At 34.3% G+C, this 16,041-nt stretch overlaps 1 protein-coding gene across 3 annotated transcripts in view; it reads right to left on the bottom strand.

The window, feature by feature from the left end:
* Nucleotides 1–16,041, bottom strand: part of PHIP (pleckstrin homology domain interacting protein) — a 139,208-nt gene that overhangs the window by 40,540 nt on the left and 82,627 nt on the right. For 2 of the 3 annotated variants that reach the window (XM_002817078.6, XM_054557779.2), the window contains 5 exons: nt 15,533–15,716; nt 8,991–9,108; nt 6,344–6,484; nt 3,487–3,563; nt 1,006–1,237 (listed from right to left, as the gene is read on the bottom strand). In XM_002817078.6, coding sequence (XP_002817124.2) covers nt 1,006–1,237; nt 3,487–3,563; nt 6,344–6,484; nt 8,991–9,108; nt 15,533–15,716 — 752 coding nt within the window. The remainder of the gene's footprint in view (nt 1–1,005; nt 1,238–3,486; nt 3,564–6,343; nt 6,485–8,990; nt 9,109–15,532; nt 15,717–16,041) is intronic. The other variant, XM_009242016.4, reaches the window with a different exon arrangement.

The raw sequence follows: 16,041 nt of genomic DNA on the forward strand, positions 1-16,041 counted from the left end.
AAGGAGGCAACAAGAAAAATAGCAGCTGTGGAATCCAAATTAAAGTAACTCATAATTATAAAGCTGAAACAAGAACTCAACAGATGTAGATAAAATAAACACTTAAAACAGATATATTCTTATACTTTTTGAAAGCTCTGTGGGAATAAAGACCCCATTGGTCTCCTACTATTTAATTCTACAAACAACAATTTATACTTAAATGGCAGAGGTTACAAAAAAATCTTCCTTTTAACCCAATACTGCTTCCCATTTACAGTCTTTTGGGAAGCAGAAAACATGCCCCTCGTGTTGTATTTACTTTAGAACAAAAATTAAACAGGTCTCATTTTCATTCCTATGTTAAAGAATTTCAACTCCATAAGAGCTGACAGATATTCTTCCTATAATATTTCTTACGTTCTCTGCTTTCTCTCAAATTGTCCACAGACCTAATTGTGGTAATCAAATCAATACTGCTACTGACCAAAGGACTGAAAACTTATGGCTCACACACTGTAGATTAATGAAGGAATGTTACAAGACCATCTTACCCCACTTTAGCTTCATATTCGCCTTGGGGTCAACTGTAACAAGTTGTGTCATTTCTACTCTGTGTGATGTTCCTCACAGACTTTGTTTATTTTCAGCAATAACAATTAATAAGGATGGTTAAACATAAAGGCAATTCATAGACTAATATACTATATGTTTTGTATCATTATGTATTTCACATAAAAAAATCCCACCAAACTGTCAAGAAAAATCTGATCTTTTTAAGGTTAAATGTTCAATGTTTAGAATATGGCAATTTTGTAAGTAAATACTTTTACATGCTAAATATCTAAAAACTCGAATAAACTAAATATATTTAGGTATACTTTTTTACTACTGTGTACTTCTGAGTTTTTTCTATTATTATTTGCTGATACACTTCAACAATGTTTGTGATCAATTGTACTTCAACATGTGTGCTTTAAACTGTTTCCCTAGAAAACACCAAATTTGTAATGTTAAAAACCAAACCTTTTGTTTTCTTTCTTTGGGCTTCTTTTTCTTTGGTGATATTGGTCCATCTTTTTCTTCATTTACTTTTTTCTTTTCCTTTTTAATCTGTTTTTGCTTCTGTTTTTCAGATTCTTCTTCTTCATCTGAACTGCTTTCTGCTTTCTTGGTTTTATTCTTAGGAACTTTCTTTGGTGGCTGCAGATTAATTCCTGCATCTGCTGTCCAGTCAGAGTAATCACTGGAGTAGTCACTAGAAGGAGAGAAGGGATTATTAGATAACACACAAGATAAAATTTTAAGACTTGTTTTATAAAGATGAAAAGAAAGATTATAATAAAGAGAAATGACACAACAAATACTTAAACTAACAAAAAAATACTTCTCTAATTTTCAACTCATCTTCAAAAGTTTCTTGAAATTCTATAGGTTTTACTTAAACATTGCAAAAAAAAAAAAAAAAAAAAACTCCCCCAAAACCTGAAGATACATAAAGTCACAACTTTAAGTGAAAAAACAAATTTAAGTACCCTCCAAGATTTTAAGAAAAATATTGACTTGAGTGTTGCACATGTTACAAATTCTGTGAGCATATAAAAATTAGAGGGGGTCACTTTTCTCAGTTCTAGTGACAGCAAAAAGATAATCCTGGAGACCACAGAAGGTGTCAACATTAAGGAGATATGGGGATTCCTTTTTTAAGGGGAGGTGGGAGTTCCAGACAGGGGGAACTCTTATGGTCCAGTACTAGTGCTCTCAGGGTAGCTGGATATTGAACTGGCAGAGTCAGAAGTGTTCCTACCCAGGGGAAAGACTGTGTTTGCAAACTTTACTCTGCATGTAAAATAACAAAATTTCATTTAGATAAAATTATTCTACCTACCTATACCCTACACCTTAGGTGTATCTTATGCTTCAAAGCATGCCATGATTCAGAAAAATACAGGCCTTACTATATTTTGTATACTGCTTCCAATCATGTTTGTCATTTCTTTTTAGTTTACCTTCATTGACAAACGATTTACTGAACCAATCATGTTGCAAAATAAAGAATCTAGTTGTATTATCTTCTATATTAATTTTAGTATGTGAGCATATTTACTTATTTTGTACAATTTTATGAACATAAATGTCTTAAAGGAATCTAAGTTATACTATGTTAAAAGCAATAATTAGCTTTCCTACATTTAATGATATATGACCTCATGCCTCTAAAAATACTGCTGTTAACATTAACACTGAAAAAGCAGATTTTTCTGGAGCTTTATTCCATTGTCACTAACCCTCCCCACTACCCCTCTCCACTGTCCAAATGTTCTTTATGAGCACGTACCTAAATCTCTGATTACCCTAATCATCCCAGATAAGAATCAAATAATTAAGATGTTTTCTAGCATGATTTAGTGATTTCACTATGAAATTTAAATTATTTTTAAGAACTTACATTATTTTCAGCTATGCTATTCTGAAAAGGTTGTCTTCAACTTATGAGCATTTTATTTATACTAGCTCCAGCCATGGCCACTGTAAATGGTACCTGCCAAATCACACAGTTATCACTCTCTGGGGTACTTGGCTCTTACAGAAGCTCTTCTGCTGTCAGCATAAACATAATTACAAACTCCAGAACCCAGCATTCTTTACAACTGTCCTCAACTGCTAAAACCACCACTACTCTTTTAATACAGGAACCCCTATGTCATCTCAGGGTTTGAAATACTCTAATTCTGCTGTTGAGCCAAAAGAAATTCAATTTTTCCTTCACTGACCTGTTTTGAATACAGAAAACTACTAGATATAACCACACAAATTTGCACATCATTACCAGAAATCACTACTGTGAGAATAGGAGAGCCCTTGATTGTAGAACTGAGGAACTCTTACAGCCTCTACTTCATATTTTGTCTCTTCTATTTTAAGAGCCACTAAGGTGGGGGATAAGTGTAGCAGCTTATCATAATTGCCATCCCCAAAGGCTATACTCTCTTCTTGCTATTAAGACCTTGCAAAGTTAGCCAAGGTCATAAGCTCTGCAACAATGTGAATCGCCAGTATAAGGAGTTGAAGGAATCCTCACTGGTGTGGTCAAATAAGGTATGGATAACAAGAAAAAGGAGAGCTTATTCCTCCTATCATTAGTATTCCATAAATTCCACTATATAACATAGTTAACTCAGGAGGCTTGCATTGCTTTCTTAACTTCACACTTTTCAAAACCAGTAATGAAACTGGTTTGCAATTCAACATTATAACAGTATTCAGAAGAAACCATACTAAGATGATAAAGTTAAAAGCATCATTTTGCAGACCTAGTTGCAATCACCAAAAAATTATTTTCTATAGAGAACATATATCAGAAAATCTACATTTCATACAACTTCAAAAATTCTCTGAAGAACTTTGAACTTACAGAGACTTTGAAATGTGTTGCTGGTTAAAAAAAAAAAATCACCTTTCTAAAGATTTTATATAACATTTGAAAAATAAAAAGCATTCATTTACCTAGAACTGCCATCACTGTGCCATGCTCTCTCTTCTTCTTCAGATGTTCCACCACTGACAGCAACTACTTCGCCTTCCTAAGATATGTTGAATATATGTCTTATTGCATAATTTTATAAAATAACATTTTATGATTACAGAAAATATCAGTGATATCTTATATCAGTCATATTGGGATATTTAAAATTTGATTTCAATTACTTGCAAAGGGTGTTGTGGCTCACGCCTGTAATCCCAACGCTTTGAGAGGTCAAGGTGGGCTGATCACTTAAGGTTAGGGGTTCGAGACCAGCCTGGCCAACGTGGCGACACCCTGTCTCTACTAAAATACAAAAAAAAATTAGCTGGGAATGGTGGCAGATGCCTGTAATCCCAGCTACTTGGGAGACTGAGGCACGGAATCGCTTGAACCCAGGAGGCGGAGGTTGCCGTGAGCTGAGATCGCACCACTACACTCCAGAAAGAGACTGTCTCAAAAATAATAATAAAATAATAAAAGAGTCAGCTGCTTCTCTTTAAAAAATTAGTTGCAAAATACAGCTTTTACCTTTTTTTTCACAAATAAATGAGAATACGTAAATGTATATAAAGACATAATACTAATATTGGATTCAGAGCAATCCTACAGATTACCATTGTAAAATCCTCATAACGTATCTAGATAAAATGATATCAAATTCCATATTTACATTTGAAATTAATTTTTACTTCTTGAGCCTTTTTAAAACACTAAGCTTTCTCTTCTATAGGTGCTTTGAGAAGGCACATTTATGTTTTATTTATTATAGGCACATTTATGTTTTACTTATTAAAACAGCTGTCCCATATAAAAAAGGATGTTCCACTTCTGGTCTTATTTTATCCAAATGGTAAAGGATTAAAAAATACTTAAATACTCTGTTTCTCTTTAGTAAATATTCATGGGTAAACAAAGAATATTATCTGTGAAAGCATTTTCTTCATTAAGTTGGGTTTTTTGATGGCAAAAATGTTGCATGTCTTCCTCACTTAAATAAACTTTATGCTCCAATAACAATAACACCTCATATTTATTAAGCTTTTACTGTATGTTACAAACTATTCTAAGCACTTTGTATGTATCACCCCATTTGGGCTTGACAATGCACTATTGGTGATAGAGAGTTATTTAAATAAACAAACTAAAGCTTTAAAAATTTGAGAATTTTGCCCAAGGCGGCACAACTAATAAGCAACAAAACTTGATTTAAGCCCAGGTCAGTTTAGTCCAAACCCTGGACAACATTCTGTAAGAATGGTGTTACTTACTTGCTGGGCATATTCAGATAACTTTTAAAGAGGACAATGGGGTAGATTTTTTAAATATTTAAATAAAATAATATACTTGGGACAAAAGTTTTCCCATTTTGATGTTTTAATGAAGAATGTGAATTATATGTCTATTCCACAGTTATGAAAACTAAGCAAAAATGAAAAAATCACATTTGCATATTTTATTAACAAAAAGCATATTTCATTAAAAAATTTATTCACTGCTCAATATAACAAATCTAAGCAAGTGATATGATTTTTCCCACATTTCATGTGTTACTTCCTTAAATGGGGGAAAAAAGAAACAGAATTATTCCTACATTCCAAATACGAAATACTAAAGTACAAAACATTTGAACCAAAAAATCAGAATTCTTTCCAATTAATTAGTATACTGTGCCCAAAGTGATACTTTGTTCTCAATGGGCTCCTCTAGAAATATATTCTAAATTTCTAAAAGGATGTTAAAGCATAAATAAATTAGTTTGAAGACACTTGAAGGACTTATTTTAACAGATGTGTCTCTGGAAATACAGTTCTTAAGTTTCTAATAAACAGAATATTTTAAATATTATATAGAAACTTAATATTTAGAGGAAACGCTTTCAAAAATAGAGACATTTTATAAGATAAATAATTAGCCCACACATATTTTATGTTTTGTATGTCTATCCAAATTACTATGTGTCAAATTTATATAATCAGTATATTTCTCTTTTTTTGCCAGAATGAATATATCATTTTGACCTGGCTATATGAGGACCCAAAGCCATTGGAGACTAACTTAAATTGTGGTTAGAATACTCTCAGTTTGAGAGTTAATGTTGCCCTGGATAAAGAGAATATATTTAGAGAATTCTCATATATGCCTAGCATTTCAAAGCACAACATGGCTTCAAAAGTGTATAGCAGTCAATATCTAAAATGATTACATCTCTAACCTGTAAAGAAGGAAGGTGATGGGAAGGATTGAGAAGAAAAGAGGAATGGAGATGGTTTAACTGCTTAATAAGATTGGTTTATGATTGCAAATTGATTGCCTTCACTGAAATAATATATAATTTAGTAAGGACAGTAATATTTACTGAAATAATGACACAGGAGAAATATTTAAAAATTACACTGAGAAAGCTATAAACTGGTACAGAGATTAAAAACTAACAAAAATTGTCAAATACTTATTGATTTGTTGTTATACTTACACTATACTACAGCTTCATGGTACCACTTAAAAAGCTTGGCTTTAAAGTAAAACAAACTTGCATTTAATCCCTGCTCTACCTCTTAATAGGTGACTGTATAGTCTAAATATCTTTGAGCCTCAGAATCCTCATCTATAAAATGAGAATAATTAATTCACATGAGTTTATTCTGTGGATTTGAAATTATGTGTATGTGTGCCATGCCTAGAAATAGATTTTTAGAAAATAAAAGCTATATCATAAGACCCCAAAATGACATATTTAAGCTACATCTACAAACATATCAATAAATGCAAAGAATGAAACTCATATTTAAAAAAATAAGTAAAAATGACATCTAATTTATGAATGTGCTGATATCTTACATCTGAAGAACTACTGCCATTTTCTATCTCTTCTGAGGGTCTAGGAGTCTCTTCCAATGCAGATCTTGTACGATAATTGTGTTGATTTGTCTGTTGCTTTTTGGATTCTCCAAGATCCAGGAAATGCTCATGAGCATGATTCTAGAAAAAAATAAATTTATTCACAGATTGTTTAAAGAGCAGGATTTTTAGTTTAAAAGTTAAAATTTTTTAATTAAAAAAATTCAAGCTGGGCGTGGTGGCGCATGCCTGTAGTCCCAGCTACTTGGGAAGATTGCTTGAGCCTAGGAGTTCAAGGCTGCAGGGAGGGATGATTGCACCACTGCACTACAGCCTGGGTGACAAAGTGAGACAATTTATCCTAACATACAACAATAAAAACATTTGTTCATATTTAAGATATCACTTAAATGGACGCAGTTATAGTACCAACTCAAATATTTTAACATTCATCAAGTTAAAGGCTTATCATGGTTATGTTGAAATTTACTTGCTGATTGATTAGTTACAAAAATGCTGGTTATTTTTCTAATTAATGACAGACATAAGGATTCATGATAAAAGACTAAACCAAACACTGAACTCTTCTGTATCTACATCAAACCTACAGAAATGATGTAAGAAAAAGGATAATGGGCTATGAGGCATATGTAATAGGCAGAGGCAAACTGGAAACCAAAATGGGGATCATAAAGCTACCCTGCCACTATGAAGATAAGATGCCATGTGGCTGGGTTATTTTCCTTCTGCTGGAATAAATGTGAGAAGTCTTCTGCAGATGAGAATACAACCAATAAGCACTAAAAAACTGACAAAGTACAACACAGTGATGAAGACAAACTCAACAAACATTAACATTTATACCTAAAACACACACAAAAAACTTTATTATAAAGCTATCTCAAAAGTGAATACAAAGGCCAGCCATGGTAGCTCATGCCTGTAATCCCAGGACTTTGGGAGGCCAATGTGGGAGAATCCTGCTTTGGGGTCAGGAGTTCAAGACTAGCCAGGGCAATGGCAAGACCCTGTCTCTACAAAGTTAAAAAATAAAATTTAAAGTTAGCCAGGCATGGTGGTATAAACCTATAGTCCCAGCTATTTGGGATGATGAGGCAAGAGGATCACTTGAGGCAGTCCATGGCTGCAGTCAGCTAGGACTGTCCCATCGCACTCTGGCCTGGGTAACACATTGAGACTCTGTCACTCCACCAACCAAACAAAAAAGAGAATCACATCCATGAAATAAATGCAGGGTCTTGTCTTAGAAAAAACAAAGACTCAATTAGACATCCTTGAAATCGAAAATAACCAATTAGATTTGGGAAAAATAAATGATAGTCAGCTGACCACATAAATAATAACTGGTTATTCCAGTTTTTGCGACCACAGACGCTAAAAATATGTGAGTGTGCATGCACACACATACATATATGTATACATATACATATCATTCCTTTTATTTCTTAAAAAGTCTTTGTAGTACTATTAAGAGATAAGCACATCTTTTAATTTTAATAGATATTAACATATTCCATCCATAAAGGTAGTAGCAAGCAATACAAACTCTCATCATCATTATGTAAGTTTATCTCAGCAAAGGATGCAAAAAAGGTACGCTTTCCACTTACCATGAAAAAGCCAACCAATCAATCAACCAAAAAACAATATTATTTAGAAAGAAATTTTCCTTTATTATACTAACAGGAATTCTAGCACTGTGAGGTCCTACTGATCCCAGGGTATGATACACTTAGTAAAGAAAAAAGGACTACTTGAGTATTTTGAAGAGATGAGTAATAGAAAAGTGAATTCTAGAAAAGAAGACTGATTTAGGAGTTTTAAAAAACTCAAATGAAAAACAGGAAGGAATACGAAGCTGGTGAAGAAGGCCAGTTATTTATTTTTCCTTTGTTTCAATAATTGCTTTAGATAGTGACTTGGACCTAAAAAGAAGTTTCACATAGGCTTCCTCAATTTCAGACTCTAAGGCTCTGAAGCTTTCAAGCTAAGATGTTTTTCTCCAAAATAAAAAAAAAAAAGAAAAGAAAAAAAGGAAAAAGCGATACTTGTGATTCCTTCACACTCAGAAAAGTACATATCTCCCTCCAGTTAGGCCATGACCAATTGAAATCTACTGGGTGCAAAAGTTTTTCCAGAGTAGGATGACAAAAAAGCCAATAAGTCAAAACTATTAGGGACAATCTACCTCTCTTAATGGAGAAAATGAGATATATTATCTATAGCAGCATTAGCTGACTTGATTATCTAGAATAATGAATAGATGCAAGACACCACAAAAACACATAGAAAAACATAACAAAATGCTATTTTTAGACTGTACAAAGATGGCCCACAAGATTATGAAGAGCTAAAGAAAGTTCTTGATGAGGCTTTAGTGTAATTTACTAGAATTTCATGAGTATATAAGAATTAGCACTTTGGGAAAGGGTATGCTACAAAGCAGAAATGGAATTAAAAATTTTAAATAGTAAACAATAGATAATCCAGAGATAACCAAGAAATTACTATGTTAATTTTTATCATTAACCTGTTTATAATAACATTTTAAATTACAAAATGGAGCCTTAAAATGGTCACTATACTTAAGAAGCAAATATTAAACATCAAAATAATTAATATGTACCTTTGAGACAGTGGGTATTTTATTCTCTTTTGGAACAGTTAAGTGTTTTCTTTTCTCTTCTGACCTGTAAGTCTTTATTTCTTCTTCTCCCTTTGCAGTTCTCCATTCTTCTTGCCTACTGAAAGACAAAAGTCATATGCATTAATCTAGAATTTTACACATAACTTTCCTCCAAAAGGAATGTTAGGTATCAGGAAAGGAATGCTACTCCTGATGTTTTATTTTAAGATGTAAGCACGTGATAAAGATTGCTGAGTTTAATTTCATAGGTTGTGGGCTCAGGACATCCGGCATTAAATGACTGAAATAATGGAAAGACAAACTCTGTCTACTCCAACTTGATACTACTGGTTCCTGCTATGGTCTTTGGCAAACCAAGTATTAGATTCTGGGAACGTGGTGATTCCTAGGGTAATTTTTCCAAGAGTGAGAAATTGGATTTTTTTTTTTTTTTTAAGGATAGGGCCTATGCTTTGATAATCTTCTGTTCCATATAGATAGCTGGAATCTCTTTAAAAATTCAATACAACAGAGCCTGAGGTTACAATGAAACCCCTGAAAGAACTACACTCTTTCCAGAGACAGGGAGGTCAGGTTTCACTGACTGAAAAAACTCAAACCATCAAGGTGAAACTGAACAACACAAATTGAGGAACACTAATTTTAAACTTTAATTTAATAAAAAAAATGAACTCATGAGAAGAAGATAATTTTATTTACTTCAATATCTTACAACTTTAAAGTTTTGGAAATGCAAGGGTATTTGAAATTTAATTTTCCCTTAACATTTCATAATAAGAAGGTAGTTAATACTAAAACACAGTGCAACTATATACTGTTGATATTTCTTTACTAGATGATATTAATGTTATCATGTTACTTAACTGCACAATCTCCATTGTGGCTGGCCATAATTCTGAATGGAAAATAAAATGAGCAAATTTAAATCTTGTGAAAAGAACAGGCTTGGATTTAATTAAAAAAAAAATTAAACTTTTTACTGCAATAATTATAGATTAACATACAGTTGTAAGAAATAACAGCGATTATTTGTATCCTTTATCCAGTTCCCCCAAATAGTAACTTTTTTTTTTTTTTTTTTTTTTTTTTTGAGATGGAGTCTCGCTGTCGCACAGGCTGGAGTGCAGTGGCACGATCTCAGCTCACTGCAGGCTCCGCCCCCCGGGGTTCACACCATTCTCCTGCCTCAGCCTCCGGAGTAGCTGGGACTACAGGCGCCCGCCACCTCGCCCGGCTAATTTTTTGTATTTTTAGTAGAGACAGGGTTCCACTGTGTTAGCCAGGATGGTCTCGATCTCCTGACCTCGTGAACTGCCCACCTCAGCCTCCCAGAGTGCTGGGATTACAGGCGTGAGCCACCGCGCCAGGCCCAAAATAGTAATATTTTGCAAAACTTTGTATCCTTTATCCAATTCCCCCAAATGGTAACATTTTGCAAAACGTAGTACAACATCAGAAGGAGGATGCTGACATTTATACAATCCATTGATCTTACTCAGACTTCCCCAGTTTTACTTCTATTAGTTTCTATTAGTTTGTGTGTGTGCGGACACAGGCATACATTGTTTTACTGTGCTTTGCAGATAGTGCTTTTTTTTTTACAAGCTGCAAGTTTGTGGGAACCCTGCAATGAGCAAGTGCCATTTTTCAACCACATATGCTAACTTCGTGTCTCTGTGTCACATTTTGGTAATTCTTAAAATATTTCTGGCTTTTTCACTACCATTATATCTATTATGGAGATCTGTTATCAGTAATTTTTTATGCTTCTATTGTAGTTGTTTTGAAGCACCATGAACCTCACCTATATAGGACAATGAACTTAACTGACAAATGTTACGTGTGTTCTGACTGCTCCACCGACTAGCCATTGCCCCATCTTCTCCCTCTCCTCAGGCCTCACTATTCCCTGAGACAGAACAATATTAAAGTTAGGGCAATTAAAAACCCTAACTGATCCAGTGAAAACATCTCTCACTTTAAATCAAAGGTAGCAATGATTAAACTCTGTGATGAAAGCATGTCAAAAGCTGAGACAGGCTGAAAGCTATGCCTCTTGTGCCAAACAACCATGTTTTGAATGAAAAGGAAAAGCTCTTGAAGGAAGTTAAATATGCTACTCCAGTGAACATAGGAATGATATGAAAGTGATGCAGGCTTGTTGCTGATACAGAAATAGTTTTTGTGGTCTGGATAGAAGATCAAACCAGCTACAACATTCCCTTAAGCCAAAGCCTAATCCAGAGCAAGGCCCTAACTCTCTTCTCTCCTATGAAGGTTGGAAGAGGGGAAAAAGCTGCAGAAGAAAAGTTGGAAGCTAGCAGAGGTTGGTTCATGAGGCCTAAGAACTACCTGTGTAACATAAAAGTGTAGGGTGAAGCAGCAAGTGCTGATGAAGTAGCTGCAGCAATTTATCCAGAATAACTAGCTAAGATCACTGAAGACAGTAGCTACACTAAACAACAGATTTTCAATGAAGTAACAGATCAAACAGCCATCTAAATGGAAGAAGATATCATCTGGACTTTCACAGCTAGAGAGAAGTAAGGGCTTGGCTTCAAAGCTTCAAAGGACAGTCTAAATCTCTTCTTAGGGGCTAACGCAGCTAGTGACTTCAAGTTGAAGCTAATGCTCATTTATCATTCCAAAAATCCTAGGGCACTTAAGAATTATGATAAATATACTCATCTTGTGCTCCATAAATGAAACAACAAAGTCTAGATGGCAGCACATCTATTTATAGCATGGTTTACTGAATATTTTTAGTCCACTGTTGAGACCTACTACTCGGAAAACATGATTGCTTTCAAAATATTACTGTTCATCGATAATGCACCTAATCACCCCAGAGCTCTGATGGAGATATACAAGGTGATTAGTGTTCTCTTCATGCCTGCTAACCAAACATCCATTCTGCAGCCTATGGGTCAAGGAATAATTTTGATTTTCAAGTCTTTTTATTTAAGAAATTATATTTCATAAGGCTATAGCTGCACTAGATAGTTATTCTGCTAACAGATCTGGGCAAAGTACACTGAAAACCTTCTGGAAAGGATTCACCATTCTAGATGCCATTAAGAACATTTATGATTCATGGGAAGAGGAAAAATATCACTATTAACAGGAGTTTGAAAGAAGCTGATTCCAACCCTCATAGATGATTCCGAAGGCTGAAGACATCAGTGGAAGAAGTTACTGTAGATGTAATGGAAACGGCAAGAGAACTAGAATTAGAAGCGGCAACTAAAGATGTGACTGAAGTGCTGAAGTTGCATAATAAAACTCTATAAACGAATGAGGAGCGGCTCATGGATGAACAAAGAGGTTTCTTGAGGGAGGCTACTCTAGTGAATATGCTTTGAACATTGCTGAAATGTTAACAAAGATTGTAGAAAACTATATGAACTTGGCCAGGCGCGGTGGCTCATGCCTGTAATCCCAGCACTTTGGGAGGCTGAAGTGGGCAGATCACAAGGTCAGGAGATCAAGACCATCCTGGCTAACAGGGTGAAACCCCGTCTCTACTAAAACTACAAAAAATTATCCAGGGATGGTGGCATGCGCCTGTAGTCCCAGCTACTGGGAAGGCTGAGGCAGGGGAATTGCTTGAACCTGGGAGGTGGATGTTGCGGTGAGCCGAGATCACGCCACTGCACTCCAGCCTGGGCAACAGAGTAAGACTCCATCTCAAAAAAAAAAGAAAAGAAAAGAAAATTACATGAACTTAATAAAGCAATGGCAGGGTTTGAGAGGACTGACCCCAGTTTTGAAATAAGTTCTACACAGAAATATTTCATGAGAGGAGTCAAATCAATGTGGCAAGCTTTATTATTATCTTATTTTAAGAAATTGCCACAGCCACTCCAACCTTCAGCAACCTCCACTCTGATCAGCCAGCAGCCATCAACATTGAGGCAAGACCCTTCACCAGCAAGAAGAGTATAATCACTGAAGGTTCAGATGGTTGTTAGCGTTTTTCAGCACTAAACAATTTTCAAATTAGGTATGTAGTTTTTTTCAGACATAATCATATTGTTCAATTAACAGATTATAGAATAGTATAACCTTAACTTTTATATGCACTGGGAAACAAACAAACAAAATCATGTGAGCTGCTTTACTGCACTGGTCTGGAACCAAACCTGCAATATCCCCAAAGTATGCCTGTATCTTAGCAACCTAAATCTGCTCTCCATTCCTATACCCTTGTCATTTCAAGAATATTTCATAAATGGAATCATACAGAATGTACTTTGAAATTATTTTTCTCCACTCAGCATAATTCCCTCAAGATTCATACCCATTGTATCAATATGCTGTTCCTTTTTATTGCACAGTAGTAGTCCATGGTGTGAATATACCATTGTTTAACCATCTACCCACTGAAATACATCTAGGTATCTTTCTGGCTTTTGGGTATTAAAAATAAAGCTGCTATACATTTATGTTCAGGTTTTTGTGTGAACATGAGTTTTCATTTCTTTAGGATAAATTCCCAATAGTGCAATTGCTGGGTCATATGACAGGCAGTTGCATGTTTAGGATTTTAGGAAAGTGCAAAACTGTTTCCCAAAATGGCTCTATCATTTTACATTCCCACTAGCAATGCATGAGTAATTCAGTTTTCTCTACATCCTCTCTAGCATTTGCTGCTGTCACTTATTTTTTATTTTAACCATTCTGAGAAGAATGCAGTGATATTTCATTGTGGTTTCAACTTGTATTTCCCTAATGGTTAATGACATTGATTATCTTTTCATGTGCTTATTTGTCATCTATAGATCCTCTTTGGTAAATGTCTGTTCATGTCTTTTCCCCATTCTCTGTTTGGATTCTGTTGTTTACTATTGAGTTATGAGATTATTTCTGTTACTTAGCCCCCTGTTGGGTATGTCATTGGATTCCATTTTAATTAATGGATGAGGCTGACCCATTTCAGAGAGCCTTTTTAAAAGGAAACTTTAGACTACCCACTGGAGAGATTCTTAGGAAGATTCCCATAGGATAAGTACAAAGTTTCAGAGACAAAGCTCTAGGAAGCCCAAAGAAAGAATTATCTGTTAAAGTTATGGCCACAGTCTTGCTTGACCATAGGCCAATGAATAGTTAAGCCCAATGATAAAGGAATAAAAGGATGAAGAATATTTGAAGAGAAATAAATCTTCCTCACTCTTCAGGTTCCCTTCCATGTGCAGGAGCCTCAACCAACAACTAGCAATCTTATCTCCTGACTCATTCCTCTCCAGAGGAGGAGTAAATTAGTCAACTGATATGCTCTGGAAGAAAAACCCAGCTTAGCACAGCCCAGCCTTATGCCATTGTGTGCAATTATACATTTTGCCCTGCATCTTAAAGAAGCAAACCACATGTCCCACAAGGGGAGAAAAACTGTGGCCCACTGCTATCTGTGTCTGGTGAATATTACTTTTTGTTACTGATATGGTTTTTGTGGAATATTACTTTTTGTAACTGATATGGGTTTTATTTCACGAAATAAAAAGTGATAGTAACAAACAGTGATAGTCTGATTTACTATGTCTTATTCTCCATGTTGTTTTTCAATTATTTCAGAATTGGTGTTGAAAAAATTGGCATTATTTATTTGACCCCTTTCAAACCTTAACATTAGAATTAAAAAGTAAACAAGAATCTAATTAAAAATATACCATGTGAGTTAATTAATTTATGATGGATAACTGGGCATATTTGTCATAAGAAAGTGTAAATGTATACCTTTGGTGTGTATTTAATTCTAAATCCTAACATAAATTCAAAGTATGTCCAATCAAAAAGCATAATCTATAATGAACATTAAGACCAAAATTTTAATTATGTAATTACTACTATCTTCTGAGTTGAAGAACTAGACAATCTTAAATTCAAATTCACATTTTGACCTTCATACTTAGAATATACTTCATACACAGAAATCAGCCTTACTGAAGTTCATATAGGCCTCATTCATGAGTATTTCATAACTGAAGATCAAAATGAACTGGATATAAAGTTCCCTCATGGCATGGTCTAAGAGAATAGAATTTTAAATCAATACTTTTAAAGTCATAAATGTATACTTTTAAACATAAATATTTTAATATATATAAAATCTTTTTATATTTTCCAATTTTTTTTGCATCTGAATATCATGTGAATGGCTGGCTAAATCCATTAAAAAATTAAATAATTATAACAAACTTTATAAAATGTATTTTAAGATATAGTTAAACAGGACAAACCAAGACTGAAATATGCTACTCAATAAAACCTCCTACTTGGTCAATCCAAATTTATGATTTTCCTGTTGACCTTAACACATATCATTCTTATCATTTACATAAATCATTCTAGAAATAACTATATTTTAGAAACTTAATTTTTCTACAGTCATGAATAGTTTATACTACCCTTCCAGATAAATTTCAGAGGAATTACAGAGCTGAAAAGGTATTATGCTGTGAATGCTGTTAACTAAAAATGAACCCAAGGAACTATGGTACATAAAAATTCACAACTTCCCTTACCTGGCTACACCAGCTGATAGCTCGGGTACTACCACCCTTCGACTCCAAGCTACAAGATCCCGCTCTGTGGCTATTTCACTTCTTGGTGCGTTGCTGTGCATTTGCCGTACACCTTCAATTTGTCCACTACGTCTTAGTCCTACGTTTGGTGGTGAATGAACCTCTGAGGTAGAACTTATGGAGCCTAAGTGAAAAAGTTACTATATTAAGTTCTACTTAGAGATATTTCTCCATTAGTTTATAACAGAAAAAAGAGATAAAACACTATCTTCCATATGAAACTTCATATTGTGGCAAAATAATTAAATTACCATATCAGGAACTAAACCACAGGTAAAAGTGGTTTAATGAAAACAAAACATGGTTATTCAGTTGATCAGATAAGTCAATGAATCATAACTATAGACTATTAAGCCCCAAGGATATAAAATCATTACTTTAAAAAAAATGCTAAGTATTTTTGAGAAAACTTCATAAGAAGCAAACTAGACAAACCCAAGAGTATTTAT

Source organism: Pongo abelii, chromosome 5, assembly GCF_028885655.2.
Source record: "Pongo abelii isolate AG06213 chromosome 5, NHGRI_mPonAbe1-v2.0_pri, whole genome shotgun sequence".
Lineage (NCBI taxonomy): Eukaryota > Metazoa > Chordata > Mammalia > Primates > Hominidae > Pongo > Pongo abelii.